General features: G+C 37.0%; 1 protein-coding gene across 1 annotated transcript in view; it reads left to right on the forward strand.

The window, feature by feature from the left end:
* Lst8 (MTOR associated protein, LST8) overlaps positions 1 to 16,856 on the forward strand; it is a 29,802-nt gene extending 12,946 nt beyond the window's left edge. The window contains exons 4-8 of the mRNA XM_083136719.1: positions 4,547 to 4,709; positions 6,929 to 7,079; positions 9,039 to 9,241; positions 13,259 to 13,401; positions 15,938 to 16,856. Of these exons, the coding sequence (XP_082992845.1) occupies positions 4,547 to 4,709; positions 6,929 to 7,079; positions 9,039 to 9,241; positions 13,259 to 13,401; positions 15,938 to 16,056 (779 nt within the window). The 3' untranslated portion in view covers positions 16,057 to 16,856. The remainder of the gene's footprint in view (positions 1 to 4,546; positions 4,710 to 6,928; positions 7,080 to 9,038; positions 9,242 to 13,258; positions 13,402 to 15,937) is intronic.
* The last annotated feature ends 5,767 nt before the right edge of the window (positions 16,857 to 22,623 follow it).

Here is a 22,623-nt window from a genome sequence, read left to right on the forward strand (position 1 = left end):
CCTGTCCCAATGGATGACATTGAACTTGATGTCATCACGCAGTGCACTTTGGGGAAGAAGTGTTGAGGAAAGTTTATGAGAAGCCTTCTTACAGCGAGAAACTTTGCGATATTTTATACATACAGATTCCTCATACGATCATGATATACCGTATTGACCTGAATATAAGACGAGGGAAGAAAAGAAAATTGGTCCCTGAAAAATCTTCTCATTGAAAGTGCATATTTCAGTTTCGGCTCAACAGCAACCCAACGTCGCACATTAGATTCCTCAAGTCCATATTTCCTTCCGGCCTCTCTGTTGCTTGTGGCTTAGTGCAACGAACAACTGCAAGTTTGAAACTTGCATCGTAACTACATCTTATTCCCAGGCTTCATGATGCTTTATTCTCCACACGATCGTTCATATTGGTGACAAACCTGTAGATCCACTTGAGTAGAAATGAATACCGTATAGGCTTAGAGAAGAACTAACATAATCTTAATAAAATCAAACAGTATGTTATCAAGAATGCGGACAGTTTTTTACAATGCCCAGTTACAAACAACAATGCTATTGTTACAGTTAGAAACAACAATGCTTTTGTTGCATTATCGTTATTTCAAATGAGAAATCAGCACATTTTTAACAGCATATGATTTGACTAAATGTCATAATTTTTTTAAAGTTGTGAATATAAGACTCATCCTAATTTTTCACAATTGAAATTTGGATAAAATGTGCAGCTTATATTCGGGCCAATATGGTAATCATACCCTGAATCATTTGAGCAAACTCTACATGCACAATGCTTACGTAGCATGATATCAACACAGGAAACGGAGAAGGATGATGATGACTATTAGTGATAATTTCTTGAAAATACAGGGTGTATCAGAAGTCCCTTACCACCCCTTGTAAAATCCCCAGTGATGTACAGGGTGTTTGAAAAAGAACTCCCTAGTTTTAAGTATAAATTTAATAGGGAAAGTAATGAAACCTAACATCAATGAGTACATATCATGAAAGAGGATTCCTTCAAGTTTTGTTCAATGTTAGTACACCTCAACGTGGGATCCATTTGTTGCCCTGCACTCGTCGAGACGATATTCCACTTCTCGTCACGTATTCACCAACATTTAAGGTGTAACTGTCCCAACCGCAGCGACGATTCTTTCCCGTAAATGATTGATGTCTCTGATCTTAGCACTGTACACAACATTTTTTATGTGGCCCCAAAAGAAAAAGTCCAGTGGGGTTAAGTCTGGGCTTCATGGTGGCCAAGGTATTGGGCCAGCCCTGCCTATCCACCTTCCTGGAAAGCGAGTGTTAAGAACCGCACGCACCTGTTTACTGTAATGAGGTGGGGCGCCATCTTGTTGGAAAAACACAAGCCCCTTTTCCGCCTCAGTATCGTCCATTTGGGGAAAGACGTACTCTGTCAACATGTCATGGTAAACATCCCCGTTTATTGTTTTTTCTACAAAATGAAAGGACCAACCACACGATCTTCCATCAAACCGCACCAGACATTAAGTTTGGGAGAGTCACGTTGATGCTGAATAACTTCATGTGGATGCTCTGCCCCCAAATTCTACAATTATGACGATTAACTATTCCACTGACATGAAATATAGCTTCGTCAGAAAAGAGAATGTTTGGTAAAAAATTGTCATCATCATCAATTCTGTGTAGAAAGTCAACAGCAAACTCATACCTTTGGATTTTATCAGTAGGTTTCACTTCATGTAACAGTTGCAATTTGTAGGCGCGCAACTTTAGTCTTTTACGAACATCATCATACACTGTACCTTTAGGCACTCCTAATTTTAGACTGCGTCTGGCCAATGACTTCTTCAGGCTCCGAACACACGAAACACGGATCTGTTCAACAACATCTTCGGAAGTTCTCGGTCTAGCTGGTGATTTACCTTTTAAAACACTACCGGTTTCCTTGAAAGACTTTAGCCAATGACGGATAGTTTTTGCTGTAGGTGGTTCACCACCATACTGACGTCTAAAATTACGTTGCACTGTTATAACTGACTCAGTTTTCACAAACCAAATAACACACTGCGCTTTCTGTTGCGGAGTACACATTGTTGCTGAGTTGCTCTGCACTACACGAACGCCGGAACTGAACTGAGGGAACAAAGGAAAAAAACACAGCACTGGTGCCGTCTCAAGGTCAAGCAGACCTACCAACTGCAAGGATGCCAAACTTGGAGAGTTGATGAATCAAACACCACAAACTAGAATACTGTATGTCACTTTGTACAGATTCTAGGACACATTAAAACTAGGGAGTTATTTTTCAAACACGCTGTATTTTCATGGAATTTGATATGGGCGATACAAAATAGGCCTAGGGGGGGACCTTTTGGAGTATGTCACGGGAACGGCCGCCATCTTGGTTCCGCCATCTTGAATGCAACTTTTTTATTTAAAATGATAGGTGGGTCATGTGATACATGACCATGTGCTAGAATTTCGTCAGGATGTCAAATCTGAAATCAGATTTCATGTAACTTCATTTGGTGAAAAGTTATTGGCAACTGAAAGTGATGCTTACCTGTTTGTTGCAGCCGCTGAATCATGACGTTAACAACTGAGGAATGAATCCAGATCGTCAAACTGTGTGGGTGGGAGAAGTGTCCGTGCAGTGGCTGCCGATTTCAACCTGAGTCATCCAGAACATCACCCTGTGTTACATGTTGCAGTGGCACAGTTATTAACCAAATTTGAGGAGATGGGCACGGTCTTGGACAGACCGCGTAGTGGACGACCGCGGACAGTCACTGATGAAGCAACAGCTATGGCAGTGCTGGGCTCCTTCTCGACGTCACCGCAGCGAAGCACACATCGTATAGCAATGCAATGTGCTATGAGTCACAGTTCAGTGTACAGGGTGCTACAGAGGCACAAGTGGCATCCGTATAAGGTGCAAATGCAGCAACACCTCTCCAAGGATGATCCAGATCGCCGCAGGCAGTTTTGCAAGTGGGCTATCGTGCAATTACGGCTAAATCCAAACGTCGCTATGCAGATACTCCATTCCGATGAACTTCTACGTAAATGGGGAGGTGAATAGGCAAAACATGCGCTATTGGTCGCATGACAACCCTGCATGGTCAGATCCCTCCAAAATGGCAGGTGCAGGCAAAATTATGGTGTGGGCAGGCATATGGGGAACACGGATAATCGGTCCTTTTTTCATTCAAGGAAATTTAAATGCGGAATGATACCTGGGGATGCTACAGGTACAGATACTGCCAGCTCTGATGTCGGAAGACGGTACATTTCCCAGGTTTTTTCAACAAGATGGTGCACCTCCCCATTATGGCATCCAGGTGTATCAGTACCTGGATGAACAATTTCCTGGGGCATGGAATGGTCAGCCTAACTCCAATGGACTTCTACCTTTGGGGACACGTTAAGGCTATGGTGTATGGTGTGAAAATTTGTGATCTTCGTCATCTGGAACAACGTATCATGGCTGCCTTTGAGCAAATTTCACCAGATACCTTGCTCGGTGTCCACAGACATTGAGAGAAGCGTCTGCACACGTGCATTGCCCAGCATGGACATGTGGAGCACATTCTGTAACAGGTAAACATCACTTTCAGTTGCCAGTAACTTTTCACCACATAAAGTTACATGAAATCTGATTTCAGATTTGACATCCTGACGAAATTCTAGCATATGATCATGTATCATATGACCCACCTATCATTTTAAATAAAAAAAAGTTGAATTCAAGATGGCGGCCATCCCCGTGACATACTCCACTAGGCCTATTTTGTATCGCCCATATCAAATTCCATGAAAATACATCACTGAGGATTTTACAAGGGGTGGTAAGGGACTTGTGATACACCCTGTACAGTACTGCAAATGTTAAGGCATAATAAGAGAGATGAAATCCAAGGCATCCAATATTCAGCAAGTCTTACACTTTGTATTCCTTATGTTTTAATGCTATTCTACATTTTCTTTATAATTTTTTTTTGTTTGTTTTTTTGTTATTTAGTGTCACTTTTCTGCCACTTTTGATCAGGATGAATGATGATAGATGACATTAATGGAAGGGCACTCAGAAAGAACATCCATGCCTAGGATGGGACTCAAACGTGGAAACTTCGGCAGAGAGTCCAAAAGTCCACCACTTAACATGCTCAGTGATTTATTATTCTTCCATTAATGTTGTATTTGGCAATAAGCCTTGTGGTGAATACTTGAATATTTATTCATGTTCTGGGGGAATGAAAGCATGGGAGGAAATAAATATATTTCAAAAAAGTGACTACTTCTTTTCAGTTTATTAATTAATATTTATGTTAACATTACATTAATTTGTTGAACAACATTTTTAAATAGAATTTATCACACTTAAAGTTAAAGCAAACCTTATTTATGATTACTTGCAGTGTTTCAGCTCTTCACATGAAGCTTTCATTAGAAAATAGTGCTTGCTTGTAAGTGTTAAAGCAATGTGTACAACTATATAAGGAAAGAAAAGAATATTCAATGAAGGCAGTATGTCATTATCATATTCCTTTAACTGTAGGTTATCAACACATACGCATGTATGATCTCACAAATAACAATGCCAATCCAGTTATTAACTATGAAGGTGTACCTAAAAATGTAACTGCTGTTGGGTTTCAAGAGGATGGAAAATGGATGTACACAGGTGGCGAGGATTGTAGCGCCAGAATATGGGATCTCAGGTATGCCTTTTTTGTGTGTAAGCATATGTAATAAGTAGCTGCCAGATTTTATGGCAAATGAACATTAGATTCCTATTTTCTAAAGAGAGGGGAAATTGTAAAATATCCTTACATTAATAGTTTTTCTTGTATGTACGCATTGCTTGCATTGTAGAATTATTTTCCTGTAGTTTACGGTTATTACAAGCATAAGAAAACAGTTTTTCGTTGTGACGTTTCAGGAGAACACACGCTCCTGAAATAAAACAGACTGCTTCTTTTCACAGTTAAGTTGCTATATTACAACAATGTAACATTGACAATATCCATTATATAACGGATTCTTTTTGTTTAAAAAATTGCTAACCATTGTTATAACTGTATCTTTAATCAAAATGAAAATAAATGTCTGATGAACGGAGCGTGTGTTCTCCTGAAACGTCACAATTAAAAACTGTTTTCTTAATGGTTGCAGTAAACACGGTTTAAAATTACTTACGTGAAATTTAGAAAATTTCGCACGTCCGCGTTGCACAATTTAATGGTTAAATCCTATTAATTTCGAAGATCCACTGTCTTCATTCACAAAAGGGTAGGGCGTATGAAGACAGTGGATCTTCGAAATTAATAGGATTTAACCATTTAATTGTGCAACGCGGACGTGCGAAATTTTCTAAATTTCACGGAAGTAATTTTTTCTTATGCTTGTAATAACCGTAAACTACAGGAAAATAATTATCCTTACATTGCTTGTAAATATAACAGGTATTAACATGATTTTATAGTACCCAAAAATGCATTTTAGTATATTTCTAAAAGCTAGCACCTACCTTGGGTGTCTAAATATCTAGGATCTGGTAACAAAAGACAGTGTAGTATGCTTTGAGGTTGTTTTTTTTCTTTTTAAATTTCCTTAAGGCCTAGCACCAATCAGTGTAGTAGTAGTATGTCACTTTCTGTTTACATGATGGCATTCTTTAAAGTAGATTCAGAAATTTTGCATTCTGAACTTCGGAGATTTAATTTTCATCTTCCTTAATTCAGAAGTAGATGCAATTTGAAAATGGTCAAATATATGCATATTGTTTATGAACTCATGGACATTCTAGAACAAATATTACCAACAGTGTGCTTTCAGTACTCACATTTTTTTGTTGGTAACTAGACATTGTATATTTAGAGGAATGTTATGATGTAAGTGTGTGTGTGTGTGTGTGTGTGTGTACACACATACATATAATGTAAATAGTATGTAGTAGTAGTATTGATACAAAATGACAAATACACTTATTACTGTATTGAAATACTATGAAAATAAATCACAAAAATATAACACTATCATTTTAATTTTAAAATATATTTTTTTTTACTGTGACCAATGTTGCCACAAACTGAAGAATTTTGACTCTTTTCACCAATTTTTCCCCATTCATCTAAAATAAAAATAATCATATAATAATAATAATAATAATAATCAGTAGTACTAGCATATTCATTGGCTCATGTTTGTATATATGAGAAATATTAAACAAATTCATCACAGAACAAATTCATCCTTACTACCAGGCGAGGTGCTTCAGGTATGAATGTACAATTGTGTTTGTTCCGTCTATTTCATAAGTTCATCATTCACCCTCATCGTCGCCATTAACCAAAGATGTATAAAAGCAACGCAAAATAAACAAAATAGAAACATAAACATATATGTTTATACTCAAAGAAGTAGAAATTAGAACAGCATAAAAAAATATGGATATGAAACTGTAACATAATATAATCTACAATAATGTCTCAAATTTCCATGAAATTGTGCTGTTTTTTTTATCATATTTCTCTTTTGCTTAAAGTTTTGGCAGAATTCCCTGCAAAAGGGGAATCTTTCTTCATGTGGCAACATTGCCTTTGTTGTGGTGGGTTCGATAACTAGGGTGTGCGAGCTCAACTGGTATTTTTTCCAACCATGTCCCTGCTCTGAGGTGTTGGGGCCGGATGGGGAGATTAAAGGCTGTTGGAGCATGGTGCTGATAACATCCACCAGGGCCAATCCATGCTTAACCTTTACATGCATCCACCTCTGGCTACTTGATGCTTCGGACATACTTATCTCCAGTGTTAGAAATATTTTCAAGATGCTGGCACATAGATATATCTTGTGCTTGTGAAATGTTACGTTTTACTTTTGTTAATATTGAACTCTTGCTGAAATAACTTCATAGAGCATTGCAGCTTTAATTTTGCAGGTCGCGCAACCTCCAATGTCAGAGAATATTCCAGGTTTCGGCTCCTGTGAATTGTGTGTGTTTGCATCCAAATCAAGCAGAGTTGGTTGTTGGAGACCAAAGTGGCGTCATCCATCTATGGGACCTAAAAACTGATCATAATGAACAGTTGGTAAGCAAAGATCAATACAGTAAAACCCCGAGTTTACGTTTGACATTTTTCCACATTGTACATCCAATCCTCATGGGCTTTGTTAAGCAAAATGTTACAAAATTTTCCCACATTTTCGATTTTGTTACCTTCGTTCTCCAACAAACGTAAAATCGAGGTTCCACTGTATGTATTTAACAGACTATTTTGGGGGGACACTTAAAATGGTGCCTAAACAAAACTGTGTGGTAGTCATGAAGAAAAGTGGGTTGCATATACAAAGGCATTGTCTCCACTAAGCTGGATGCATTAGAGAAATTTACCTGAATTGAAAAAAGCTAAAAGGTATTCACTACAGTCCTCTGAATATGTATTAGGTCTGCACTTTATTTGTAATTTTCATTGCTTTAGCGGATATTCAACCGTCATCATTCATTTTCTCTTCTTGACGTGGTAGGTTAAATAGGGCCATGCCACTCTTCCTTTGCACCAAGGAAGAACAGCAAGCAGCAGTTCATTTTTTTGTGGTGTGAAGGTTTACCAGAGGCCAAAAGTCACCAAAGACAATATGGGTGACTAATATGTGCAAATGGAGGACAACTTACTTAACACTTGTCCAACCGGTTTTGAACTCCCAATCTACACATGTTGCTATGAGATAGAACTTTTCCCATATTGTGATGCAAGACTTCGATGGATTCAGGCTCCTGGTACACCTTCAGATCACAAAAAACAGAACATTGTTTGCTGCTAATTGTTGGTTCAAATGGTGAGTGGACAGCCATGTTTACCTTGACACAACAAGATAATGAAAGTGAAATATGCGAACAAGCAACAAATTCACACACTGTTGGCATGCAAGTGTACAAAGCAGTACGGGCAGCCTAAAGAATATTACAGCAAAATTGCAGAGAATTATTGACTGCTCCATAATAATTTTTCTCATATCTGTAAAAGAGTAATGTTGTACAATACACAGTATGCAGATGGGTCCTGGTCAAGCCTGTAATTTTTCTATCTAGTTCCACATTAAGTGTTCATACATAAGTACTATCTGTTGCTAGTAGAACACTGGTTCCATATTTCCATTCTCTAAATGTGCTGTAAATTGTGTTGAAAGTAAGTAAAAACATTACAGAATTGGCTTGAAATTTATTTAGAAAAATTAATGAACCTGAAAATGGAATTAGCATTGATTTTCACTTAACAACAATGCCAAGAGAAATATAAAGCAATTTTGATGTGATCAACAGTATAATCAACAATGAAAACTAACAAAAATATATTTTAAATTTACTTCAAGGTTATTGTTATGATTGAGATCAATTTTACTCCAAAAACTATGGGTTTGAGTCCTGTAATGTGCATTTTTAAAGTGTGTGCTCAGAGGATGTCAACATTTAAATACAACAGTTGAAAATATCCTGTGTTGTTGCACATAATAATAATACATGTATACTATATTGTAATGATACTATACTAATAATAATTAGTAGTCTTATTTGCAAAATCCGACCCAATGGAGTAGGAAGGAAAAAGCTTGTATGTATATCACACAGTTTGTAGAATCAGTTCAAAGATTATTGTTTGTTGCTGACAAAATCCAATATCTCACAGTTGCCAGGTCTCATGCTTTCACGCCAAATTTTTATAATTTATCACTAGATGTTACTATTGTGATTGTATAAGGGCCAGTCAGTGGAAAACAGGCCATCTTGTATATTTTGATGTGTAGATCCCACGGCTCCACGAAGTTCCTGCCACTGGAAGGGTGTTCCGTTTTCGCCAGGTAGATGGCAGTTGAGATATACGAGGTGGCATGTTTTCCACTGACTGACATTATATATTACCTTCATTGTTGGTTTCCCATGTCTAATCTTTTTTAATTGGATTTTCAACCATTTCTATGCCATGTGATTAGTTTTGCAGTGACAAGAACATTCTATTTGACCATTTCAATGGATTTGTTCTGCTTTCAAGATCCCAGAAGCCGAGGCTTCCATTCAGGACATAGCAATTGACCCGGAAGGGTCGTACATGGCTGCTGTGAACAACAAAGGTCATTGCTACATTTGGAGCCTATCGGGAGGCATGGGGGAAGAACCCACGAAGCTTAACCCAAAGCACAAAATAGAGGCCCACAAGCGGTATGCTCTCAAGTGCAAGTTCAGTCCCGATTCCACGTAAGTTCTTGAATTTGCTAAAGGTGTGCGATACTTGCAAAGTATATCAGGTTTTTGTTAAGGAAGATTTCACATTGAAGCAACACCCTTGTCATGTCAGCAGCTTGTCATGCTTCTGTGATCGATTTGGTTTTATTTTACTTCACTTTTCTGCCACATTTGAATAATCATGAGATGATATGATGAAACTAATGAAGGCACACTCACAAAGGACACCCATGCCCAGGTCAGGATTTGAACCTGGGACCCCTGGCATCATAGCATGTTGTGCTAACCACTCCACTCATGTGCTGCTATGGTGTGGACTGGTTTAGACCTAAATGACATGTGTCTCTCCCTCTCTTTGGTGTGAAATCTCCCTAACACGAACATTTTTAGTGAAACCTCGTTTATATGTTCTTCAGAGTTCTGAGGGTTAAAAAACCTCAAAACAGGAAAATATTCTAATAATTCTTATGGAAGGGGGATTGTTCACCTGAAGATGAGACAAGATGTGCTCTCTCGAAACACAGTGTTAGAATTAGTTAAAAGAAAAAGCACTAAAGAGCGTCTCAACCTTAAAAGTCAGTATGGGTTAAATGGAGCGCAGTGTTGCCAGATCAACAAAGGGAGTCGCATCGAGTCGCTGTTAATCGCTAATGATGCGACAAATTTACTTCCTTAATATCATATAGGAAATCGTCAAAATCTATGTATTTGATGAATTTTGAAAAAATGCCTCAAGATTTGCATGTAAATGTTTATATTTCGATGTAACTATTTACCAATTTACATTTGCATTATATGTGTAATACACGCAACTATTGTTACTTCTTTCGTTAAATGTTGTATCCTTTACTTAAACAGAATTAAATAAATGCAAAAAACAAACCTTAAGATACATTTTTACGGAAAATAAAGCACACTCCACTTCCTACGAACCGGGGCACCTGCCTGCAACTGAATTGTCTTGGTGGCATGCAATGAATTTGATACGCGAGACAACCCACGTAAACAAACTACGATTGCGGAATAAATAACGGTACTGTGGAGTAACAATGGTCAACACTTTTTCGCTTGGTCTGCATGTGTATCGCAACAAACCGAAAAGTTTCTCGCTAACCAACTTTTTCGTGTTACGGTCTGATCATTTATACAAAATATCCAATGTATATATATATATATATGTAACTCTCCTCGTAAGCAAATTAATTCACTCTGGCGAAGAATATCATATCTACAAACATCATAGGTCCCGTAGAAAAAAAACTGGCGAAGTTGTTCAAGCGGTTTCATATTTATGGCTTTTGAAGTATTTATTGGAAAAAAATTAAGCATTTTACAAAATTGCATAATTATGAAAAATTCAGATCACGTGAATTTATGACAGGTTATATAATGCCATCAGTAAATAGAGCATAAAAAACTCTACAGGATAATGATTTCACTGTTTGAAATTTTTGACTTTTACATTTTGTAACATCTCACAACGCAGGGGTGGTAGAGAAGGGGCAAAACTCTTGTATTATAGAGAGAGGGAAGTACTCCATTTACTTCCATACTGACTTTTAAGGTTGAGACACTCTGTAGACAGTGGATAATGTCAAATTATTTTACATAATGTAAAAAGCACTCATTGTTCCCATTTAAGGTAAAAATATTAATTATAGTGAATTTTCGGGCAGGGGGATAAATCACTTGAAAGAAAAGGAAAATGTTTTTCATGCTTCAAAAGAGCTTGACTAATATGCAGCTGATATTTTCAAATTTCTCTGTAATACAGGTATTTTTCATAGCTCCTTTTCACATAAAATTTCCCTGAATTTCCCTGCACCAAGAGATATTCCCCTTTATGTGGTAACACTGATTTGAACCATTAGTTTTAATTGTAATTTTAAAATCCTGGAACATAAGATAGTTATTCCATTGAAATAGAAGAAGGAGGTTAGATGGTGAATACAGGGCAGAAATAGTAGTGAGTATACACAGCAAAGTATCATAGTTTTTCTTGTATGTATGCATTGCTTGCATTATAGAATTATTTTCTTGTAGTTTACGGTTATTACAAGCATAAGAAAACAGTTTTTCTTTGTGACGTTTCAGGAGAACACACGCTCCTTTCATCAGACATTTATTTTCATTTTGACTAAAGATACAGTTATAACAATGGTTAGTAATTTTTTAAACAAAAAGAATCCGTTATATAATGGATGTTGTCAATGTTACATTGCTGTAATATAGCAACTTAACTGTGAAAAAAAAAGTCTGTTTTATTTTTATTTCAGATATTTTTAAAATTATGAATCCCAAATATCATCAGGTAATTCAAATTCATCATTGTTTTCACAAAGTCTCTTGATGTTTTCTGTTACATTAAATTTTAAAGATGGTGGCTTACCCCATTTGTGAAAAAGAAAACTCCATATTGGATCTAACAGTTGGGCTGAAAAGTTCGTAGGCTGACTCATAGATGGCGTTACTAGAATTAAATCCATGTGATTTTTACTTAGTACTACTAACCTTCAAAAGATACGTGTATAAATTTCACAGCTGCCAGATAATTAGTTCGTGAGATATAGCATTGTGAGTGAAGCAGCTTTTGTTATTGTGAAAAAATTGATAAAAACAGAATTTCGTGTGTTAATAAAGCATTGCTTTTTGGCGAAAAAAATACTGTTGAAGCCAAGGCTTGGCTTGATAAACATTATTCGGACTCTGCACCAGGAAAATCAACCGTTGAGAAGTGGTTTGCTAAATTTAAACGAGGCGAAATGAGCATCGAAGACGATGCACGCAGTGGACGCCCCAAAGAGGCTGTTACCGACGAAAACATAAAAAAAGTCCACAAAATAATTTTAAATGATCGTAAAGTGAAGTTGATCGAGATAGCTGAGATTATTACATAGCGTTGTTGGAGCGTTTAAAGGATGAAATCACGAAAAAACGGCCCCATTTGAAGAAGAAAAAAGTGCTGTTTCATCAAGACAATGCACCGTGTCACAAATCAATGAAAACGATGGCAAAATTATATGAATTAGACTACGAATTGCTTCCCCATCCACCATATTCTCCAGATCTGGCCCCCAGTGACTTTTTCCTGTTTGCAGACCTTAAAAGAATGCTCGCTGGAAAGAAATTCAGCACGGATGAAGAGGTAATCGCCGAAACTGAGGCCTATTTTGAGGCTAAAGAGAAATCGTACTATAAAAATGGCATCGAAAAATTGTATGACCGCTATAATCGTTGTATCGCCCTCGAAGGCAACTATATTGAATAATAAAATCGAATTTTGTCAAAAAAATATTTTTTACTATGTTAGCCTACGAACTTTTCAGCCCAACTGTTATGTTACCATTTTCATTATTTAATTTATTCCAGTGTTCTTCTGCAATGAACGAACTCTGTGTTTCCCGTTAATCTTTTTAAAACCCTTCTCTTTTTAATCAAATGCTTCTCTTCGATGATATGAGTTGACAAACCTGTTCTTGGGTTTAGATTTATCATGTCCAAATCGTGTTCGTGCCATCTTATTGCCATTTTCCTTGCTGTTTGTCCAACATAATCCTTTGAACATGAACAACTTATATTATATATTCCTGTGGTTTCCACATCTGGTAATTTTTAGAAGTTTTAATTTCAAAATTATTTTTAAATCACCAAGAAGTTTGGAATGTACATTTAATGAATTCAAAATGAGAAACTCTCTACCAGTTTTAGAGGGTGGGCATGAATCGACTGTAAAATTTGGATTTTACCAGAATTGAAATTTAAAATTCTTAAGGTGGGCATTTTTACATTTTCCATAAATGCGGAAACAAAGAAAAGCAGGTAACTGTACTAGTTACAGGAAACACATTACTTCCAATCACTACTTTGTAGTAGAGATGAGATTACACTGTTTTTCAGACTTATAAGGGGTGGGACACAAAGATAAGGTAAAACAATGCACATTGCGTGGAACTTGCAATAAAAAAACTTGCTAAAAGTTATATAGAACGAACTTTTTGATAATATTTAATTGTACTTTTTTGCACACAGGCTTCTTGCTACTACATCAGCAGATCAGACAGCGAGGATATGGAAGACAGCAGATTTTTCGTTAGTTCAGGAAATGAAACACGAGTTGCAGAGATGGGTTTGGGATGTGGCATTTAGTGTGGATTCTCAGTATATAATTACAGGTTAGTGAATATATTACGATCAAAGTTTGAAAATGGTCAAAGAATGTGAAAACATAGCCAGAATGCATTGCGGCTTTAGAGAAAAATGTGCAGCACAAACTTCTGCATCCTGGCTGCTATGAAAGAGCCACAAATCATTCAGGAGTATTATAGATTCATGTTGTGATTGTTAACGAAAGTGTCACTATGTGAGGCATGTCGAAGTGTTATTGTAGGTTATGTTATTCCATTGAAATAGAAGAAGGGGGTTAGATGGTGAATACAAGGCAGAAATAGTAGTGAGTATACACAGTAAAGTATCATGCTAAAATTTGTTTCGAAAATATACAGTATTAATTGTGCCTTCATCATACAACTGCGGACCACACACACACAAAATGTACAGTTCTAGACATGCAATTACATTAAAATATTCATAATGCACTGATTTCATAGAATTACGAAGTACTTTGTGGTGTCTGCTAACAAATGAAAGAAAACTTGAGTGTGATGACATAACCTAAAAGCATTAACGAAAATGTGTTATGGCTAATTCACTCTGATAAACATACTTTTCATTTTTCCACGTAAATTTCTTTCACGATTGATTTCGCCACCCGTGGTGGGGTGGTTCCTTCTTCTTCCACTTGTGCTCGTGGCGGCGCTAGTTGACGCAGTCCTTTCACTTTCTGCCATTCCTGTGCGGGCGTAGTGCTTCCTTCTTTTACCGTGCAACGGGGTTTTGGCACCGTAAGCAGCGGTTCCCGCTCTCGTCGTCTGCTTTTGTGGAGTGGTGCTTGTTCGCAAGTGCAGGTGGGTTTTTTTGCAAACGCTTGAGGTCCGTGCTTATTGAGGGCCCTGGGGTTAGTGTTGAGGTCGGTGGGCATGGTCACTATTGCATAAGCAAGACAGTACACACCTGACGAAGCCACCAGACGGGTGGCGAAATCGATCGCGAAAGAAATTTACGCGGAGAACTGAAAAGTAAGTTTATCAGAGTTAATTACCTATCTCCACGTAACCACCAAACAGATATCTTTAGATACAATGTGTCATGGCTTTGAAAATGCAGGAAGGTTTGACTTCATTTGCCTGTGAATCATATAGGCTAAATATGCAAATGATATGCAATCAAAAACATTCAATGCAATTAAAAACAATAATTTCCAGATTGATTCATTTTGTTATCTACATGGAGTAAGACCACTTTTCATGAAATGCCCCACTTATGAAATGGCACTATATGCTGAAAATAATAATAATAATTACCACAGTAAGCTCAATAAAACACTCAAACACCTTCTAAAACCTAGTTCAAGAAGAACCCGAACAAATGGCAATTGAAGTAGTCAACAATCTGCCAAATTATATAAAAGCAGAAAAGTGCACAAAAAGATTCACAAATTGTAAAAGTTATTAAATCAAAAATATTATAGTGTACAGGCCATTCGTAGTTTGAGTTCTGGCTTTCAGCTGCGCAAAAGCCTGTCGCTCAGCGCAATGATGCCAGAGTTCCAGTGAGATCAGAGTTGCTAACCACGTTAACAATTACCTATATCTATAATCTGACTTTTGAGCTTATTGGTAGGGGTGTGCGGGACTTAACTGGTGTCTGGATTTAGTTTTTAAGAAAAGTTCAACGTTCAACTTTAACAGAACTCATGCAAACAACCAAACGCAACAGTTTGAGAAGGTGATAGTTCAAGGAAAAGAATGGCAGGATTCTTTATGTCGGTGAGACCCTCATTGATTAATCCCCTCCTCTTCCTTGGGCAGATTGTGTTATGACGAGGAAGATGATTATTGACCTGTGTTGTTTAGGGTTTTTCTATTCAACGAAAGCAGAGGTGAAAACTGGAAAGATGACTGGAGGAAGCAAAGTGATACACAGAGCAGGGAAATTATGTCAACGTTCATAAGTTTGTGAAGAAAGAAGCTGACGTAACAGTGGTTTTGTGTTGAATGTTAAACAAGTGCAAAAGCATGTTTCCGTGTCTACTGATGTGTCAGTAAGTACTTTAAAACACATCTTAAAACGAAAATGATCGCAACAACGCAACTGGGAAGGGGTTAGTAACGCCTAACAAAATATGCAGAAGAAAGAAATTCAAAAGTGACGTGGACGAATTTGACAAGTGTGTTATTCGTAGAATTAACGAATTTCACGATCATGAAGGACAGCATCCTACTTTAGATTGGTTAAGTAATTTTCTTAATGAAACAACAGCATATGGCCTTTGGCAGTTTCATGTCTGATGGAATTGTAACTTCCGCGAATCGCAATACTGCTCGTATGAGTCACGTGACGTCTTCTGCAGACGACAAACATTTCCCACTTTGAGCATGCCACAGCTCAGGCTAAACCGAATGTGCTGTTAAATGGTACATTATGGAATTTTTTAAAATTATATTGTTCGTTTTGTAGTGACAAAAAACTGAAACTGTACTCAACCCTCCAAGTGCCAATGTATATGGGTTTTATGGAGTAATAAATTTAAATGACTGATCAAGATTTCAAAATAATGAACTATCATGTATTAATGTTCTATATTCATAGGATCATCGGACGGAACAGCTCGGCTATGGAATGTTCGTACTGCAGCAGTAGAACGAGAATATAGTGGACACCAAAAATCTATCACAGCTATTGCATTCCGGGATGAAATAGTTGGGTGAAGAAATTTGTAACTAGAGGTTCCATGCTGGAAAGATGTTGTAGGCTAAACCAAGGAATAATAATTTCTGATAGTGGCATAATAGGGTACAGATTTGCTATATTTATTTAGCAAAGTTAAAGTATGTAAAGCATAAACATGAAAGTTTTATTTCTGTGCAAAGAAATTTGGGGTGGGGGCATGGATGATTGAAGAAATCTATCCTTCAGTTTTGATTATTTTTTTTTCATTTTGCCTCCTGTAATGCATCAATGTAAATGTAATTCCATTTCATTATTTGAGGGGCGAGTGAAGAAATATCATGATGTAATTTTTGAATGATTTAGTGAATTATTTTTGCTGTATTGTATAAATAGATGAAAGTGTAATTCAGATGGATTTTCCCCATATGTCTGAAAAATTTCATACATTTTTTTTTTAATTATCAATGGATGATGATGTTCTAGCAGTGACTACAGTGTTATAAATGCAAGTGATAATAGGATGTAGTGGAACTGATTTTAAATGTTAATGCCAAATATGTATAAATGAAGTTTCACTACATTTCCTGTAGCTTTGAAACAGGTTTCTAAATGGCCAATTATTAAACATTGTCCATATATAATAGCACAGGAATTGCAAGCATAATTACATGTGAAGCTGTCTTTTGCAAATTAAATATAATCTAATGACAAGTATGTAACTGTATATACACGTGGAATTAACATAGATTTTCATTTGAGGAAAATTTGCAAGAGTAAAGGATGAAGGTTAGATAAGAATGCATAATGTTTGAATGTGTTGCCTCAATAAATATTTTGATGGTTTTTTTTTTTTTTTGTTTTTAAAGATACTCTCTGATACTGTATACCTAGATCATGACGTAAGACCACTAAAATGTGTGAAAAGTTTTAGAATTATCTGTCCAGGACAAGAGAAATTGCTTTTTTTTATTTATTTAAATTAGGGATGGAACAGATTAATCGGTACTCTATTGGCATCTGCTAATATAGGCATATCAGTATAATTACTGATAATTTTACCGATCTGATATGTCTATATAAATATCTTACTATTTAGTGCAATATTTTATCGGTATCAGTAAATTTTATATTTGTGCTTTATTGGTATCTGCCAAAATTTCACATCGGTCCATCCCTAATTTAAATGGCCAAGGTGAAATAAGTTCGCAGTGACAGTGAACATGAATTCTCTGGTTTCGCCTGATTTTTCACTCCTGCTGTTTTACCTGCGTGGAATTGTGTCTGTCAGTGCTACCACAATGAAATCTCTTGCCTTTGAAACACTGCTGACAGACTATTTTCTCATAGCATGTGATACAGAAATTCTTGATTCGAGTCCTGGTTGAGCCTGCATTTTTTGCTAAAATTTCTACATACAGGGTGACAATTAATGAACTATATGAAATAAAACGGAAATTAGTGACAAACCACGTAGTACACAAACTGTATTGCACATGTAAACTGCACTACAGACATTCGGATTTAGGTTATGACATGTTCGATATGTCTGCCATCTCTGGCGATGATGTGGCGTAGACGAACAGCAAAATTCTGCATGACCCGCTGAAGTGTCGAAACATCGATGCTGTCGATGACCTCCTGAATGGCAGTTTTCAGATCGGCAATGGTTTTGGGGTTATTTCTGTACACCTTGTCCTTAACATAGCCCCACAAAAATGAGTCACGTATGTTCAGATCCGGGGAATATGGCGGCCAAGCGAGTCCCCTTCCAGTGGCCTCTGGGTATCCCAGTGCCAGAATACGGTCCTCAAAATACTCCTCCAGGACATCAAACACACTCATGGTCCGATGGGGCGAGCTCCGTCTTGCATGAACCACATCTTGTCGAAATCAGGGTCACTTTGGATAATGGGTATGAAATCATTTTCCAAAACCGTCACGTATCGTGCAGCACTCACCGTACCGTCAAGGAATATCGCACCGATTATTCCATGACTGGACATTGCACACCACACCGTCCCCTGTTGAGGGTGGAGAGACTTCTCGATTCCGAAATGCGGATTCTCAGTCCCCCAAATGTGCCAATTTTGCTTGCAAATGGCCGACATCAACACGTTGCGTGCGCATCATGCCCTGTGGCCAGCCACGCAGTTTGGACGTCATCACGCGAACCGTTCAGAAATTATGACTGTTTTCTTTCGTATAGTTCATTAATTGTCACCCTGTAATATATCTCCTGTGTGTGCCCAGTAGTAAGGTAAAGCTTGATGTATTTTAAGTGTGGAATTTTGCCCCTTAATAAAATACACTTATTATTACTGATTGTTTTTTTCAGAAGAATAATTGTCATAATTTTAAGTCTTACGCATCAAATTTGAGATAAAACCTAAAAAGTAAAGATGAACCAATACAAAAATTTTGCTTACACCAATAAAATGCAGATATAAAACTGATCAATAACTGACTGCACCAATCCAATATAAATTTTATGATTTACATTCTTGTATTTTAAGTTCTTTAGCCAAAGTTCCCGGAACAATATATAATTGATATTCCACTGTACCACCAAATGTTCCCAAGCACATCAAGTACCTGAAAATTTTTTGCTGGAACTTGTAGATCAATAAATTAATTGAAGTGTTTAAGGCATGCTGAATGACTATTTCCATTTCTTGGTATGAAGCGATATATTGTTGTTATGGATTTATAATTTGTATAATTCCCTGAAAGACCACCTTTTCCTTGACTCTTATTTAGGTTGTCTGCCATTATGGGAAACAACTTGTGGGGATTTTAACATGTTTTTCCACGATTCGACAACAGCGTTCCAAATTTTTCCCTGATTGTACACACTTCTTTATGTATTACATAATTCCTTACCTAGTATAAACAGAAGTTCTCTTAAATCAAATTATTTATTTACATATATGCAGCTTATTTTCTCAACAAATTAACCTTACATTTTCACCAAAAATAATTCATATAATTTATTTACAAAACACTGATGAGATTTCATGAATATCTTTTTTTGTATTTTTACCGTAGTTTTTCCTTCACTTTGATGATATTAGTGAAATGTCTCCAGTGTTTCTTTGTTATTTACGTTTTTTAAATAAATTATATAAAATAATTCATTTTGCAGTACAACACATAAGTTGGTGGAATCAGCTCAAAATATATCTATTGGCAACATTTCATGGCATAGCAATCATTGCATAGAAGAAATTTCATTATTGGTACTTTTACGCAACAAATAATAGGGACAATTATTGAAATAATACAAAATGAAAAGAAAATTAAATTAGCTTTCCCATTAAAATGTTTTGCAACACACTTTGTTTGAAGAGTTACCTGAACTTCTAAAGTTTAGTCATTTTTAAAAAAATAAGTACGTATTTGGACCTATTTAAAATGCAAGAATTATAACTAGATGAAAATACCTGGAATTAAATTACTTGATCACGTTTGTAGTGCTTATCCTTACATGATACGGATATGTATAGTTACCCACGCATATATATACACAACAATAACAATTTAATTAATGTCATAAAATAAACTATCAATATAACCAGAAGAAAAAATAGTTCATTACTTTGTACCTTACAACAACAGAAATAAAATCTCAACTGATTGATGTTGGTGTGTTAAAATTTATGTCGGTATGCACTGGCATACACAGTATTTTTTTTTTCCAGATGAGGCTGGAATTTAAAAAAGTGGATATCACACAGCTGTGATCTGGGTGGGTTACAGCATAAAATATTTTGTAATTACCATTTTTAATCTTTGTTTTAAAAGTTGTTCAAAGACAAAACTTGTGATCAGGGATCATATTAAGGGGAGTTTGCAGTTCCCACTTTGGTTTTACCAGTTCTTTACGGCTTTCATTGGAAAATTTTCCTTCTCTCAAAATTCCGGGAGGGGCTGTAGCCCCATCAGTTTTACATCAATTATATGTAAAATGGGTAATTAAATAATAGTTTTAATGTTCTGATTATATCATATGTAAATGTGATATAGTTGCAATTATATTGCCATTGGTGGGAATTCACATGAGTATCTGACTCAGCCAAAATTTTTAAACCATATTTTAAGTAATGTCAAAATCCTGATGAGACTTTATTTGGAGGAAATATATTTCAAAATCCAGTTATACGTTTTAGTGGTTGTCCCTTCAAAAAATAGTAAAAATACAAATACAGTAGAACCCCGATTCTACATTCCCGGATCTTACATTTTCCCACATTATACGAGGGCTATTTTTTTTTCAACCTCCGATGGTGCCACCAGGAGGCCCGTGAAGTGTGATTGGCATGCCCCCTGCCACTACCACCACCACTGCCAAGGCCAACGCTTCAGTTGAAGCTGAGCGATGGGAGCATAGAGATGTCTGCTATAATCGACTCTCCCGCCAAGTGCGAGGTGCGTAGTGTGATACGATTTCTACAGGCAGAGGGGCACAATGCAGCAGAAATTCTGTGCTGGAGAGGCATGCTGTCTTCGGGCATTGTCTTGCTTCATGATGATGCCCGACTGCATGTTGCTGCATCAACCCAAGACTTTCATCGAATCCACTGGGAAGTGTTTCATCACCCTCCCTATAACCCAGACCTGGTGCCATGACTTCCCACCTTTTCCAGGTGATGATGAAGCGATTGGAAGGACGGTGCTTCCACACCAATGCGGAGCTTTGGCAGACCTGGCTCAACAGACAGGCGGCACTTTTCTTTGCAGAGGGTATTGGAAAGCTGGTGCATCGGTACGATAAATGTCTCAATCTTCTTGGTGATTACGTTGAAAAGTAGATTATACATGTACGTAACTTTTGTCAATAAACCCATTTTGCTATTCAATGTGGTTATGATTTCATGTCCTATCGAAGGTTGAAAAAAAAAAATAGCCCTCGTACATTCAATCTGATGGTCCCAACGTAGGAAAATGGTACAAAATTTTCTTCGAATTTACATTTTCCTGCATTTTAAGTTCCTTCAGCGTGGTCCCCTCAAAAACGTAAAATCGAGGTTGCACTGTACATGTTGTTATTATTTGCAGTAATCGTCAAGAAATGTGCACAAATGGAATGGCAAAAAGTTCCATTTTATAGTCAGATAGGCCAATCGAGACTGGATCCATACTTTAAGGTTGGATTTGAGCCATTATGTCTCTCCACTAGAAATAAAAACCAAGGACCCCTTGATTACAAGGTGACAACGTTAACCACCATGCTACGATGAATGATAACTTCATAAATAAATAAAAAAAATTAAAAACTTTTGCTTTCTACTGTGATGACGATAATGAATTGTAATGTAATGGTTGACGGAATGAACACAAAGAGACACTCATATTCAAGACCCTTAGTTTCATAGCATATTATCATCTGATCATCCATATCAACCATAACATTTGTAGATGCACCGCAAAAACGGTGGCTAAATTTCATCTATCTGATGCACAAGAGAAGAAGAAGAGGAAAACACTTCATCATCCCTGAACTTGTATACGCTACTCATGAAAAAAGAAAGTAATGATGCTGTAGCCAAGAGTAAGTACATCTGTGTTGTCCTAAAATAAGTCGCTGCCTTGTTACATACAGCTTACACATTTTCAATAACTTACCACAACATTCTGGACAGGACTGAGGAAATATCACATTCAGCTTCATCATTTTGGGAATTTATAATTACCGACATAAATATATTGCAATAACTTCACTGTGTTGCACCACCAATACATTCGAATTAAAATAGCATAGCAGGCCAAGATTTGAAGCCAGAACCATTGGTAGCAAGGTCATAGGTTGACCATTAAATGTTTTCAGCCACCAAGGCAGCAAAAGATGGTTCAGGTGGGAAAAAAAAGGAACTGAAGTTGGTTAAAGTGTGTCTTAACTGCATTTTAAGCTCAAGTAGGCTATTTGGGACAGGACCTACAGTTTAAAGTGGGATCCAAGCCACTGGGGATCGAACCTGGAACCCTCTTATTACAAGGCAACAAGCACTATACCAAGGGTGAAGGGAAACATGCAAAATTACATTGATGTCACTCATTTTGATCCGATTTCGATCCTTTTTCATTCATTTCTTCTTTATTGAGAGAAGTTGGAGGGCATGTCACAGGAAATTGAGAGTGATTTCCAATTCAGCCTCAACATTTCACTGGCAACAGCGATGGAGATGAATGGTCTAAGACACAACAGTAAGCCACTTACAAAAGAAAAGGGGGGAAAAGCTGCCAAGTGAAAACTATGGAAGAAGTTATTGGATGTCTGTAATAAAGAAGAAGAAAATGAGTCTTGAGGATGTGCATTTGGTTTCACAGGGATGAAAAGAATCAAAGCTCTTACAGTATCTGGAGTTGAATTACGAGCAGGATGATTAACAATATTACATGCAAAGCTGAGAGACTGGTGTGACACAAGTGCTCAAAGTGAGGGGGGATGTTGGGGTGGGGATATTTCCCCAGCTGTCTCACTGTCACCATGTTAAACCACAGGAGCATTCTCCAGCTAACCCCAATGCTCGTCCAAACATCCACCCAGATAACATTTTCCACTTCAAGTGTTGGACCAAGTGTAAAACTGTTGGTACAGTTGGTAGAGT

The sequence above is a fragment of the Lepisma saccharinum genome, chromosome 15 (genome assembly GCF_977018435.1).
Source record: "Lepisma saccharinum chromosome 15, izLepSacc3.1, whole genome shotgun sequence".
NCBI classification, from domain to species: Eukaryota; Metazoa; Arthropoda; class Insecta; order Zygentoma; family Lepismatidae; genus Lepisma; species Lepisma saccharinum.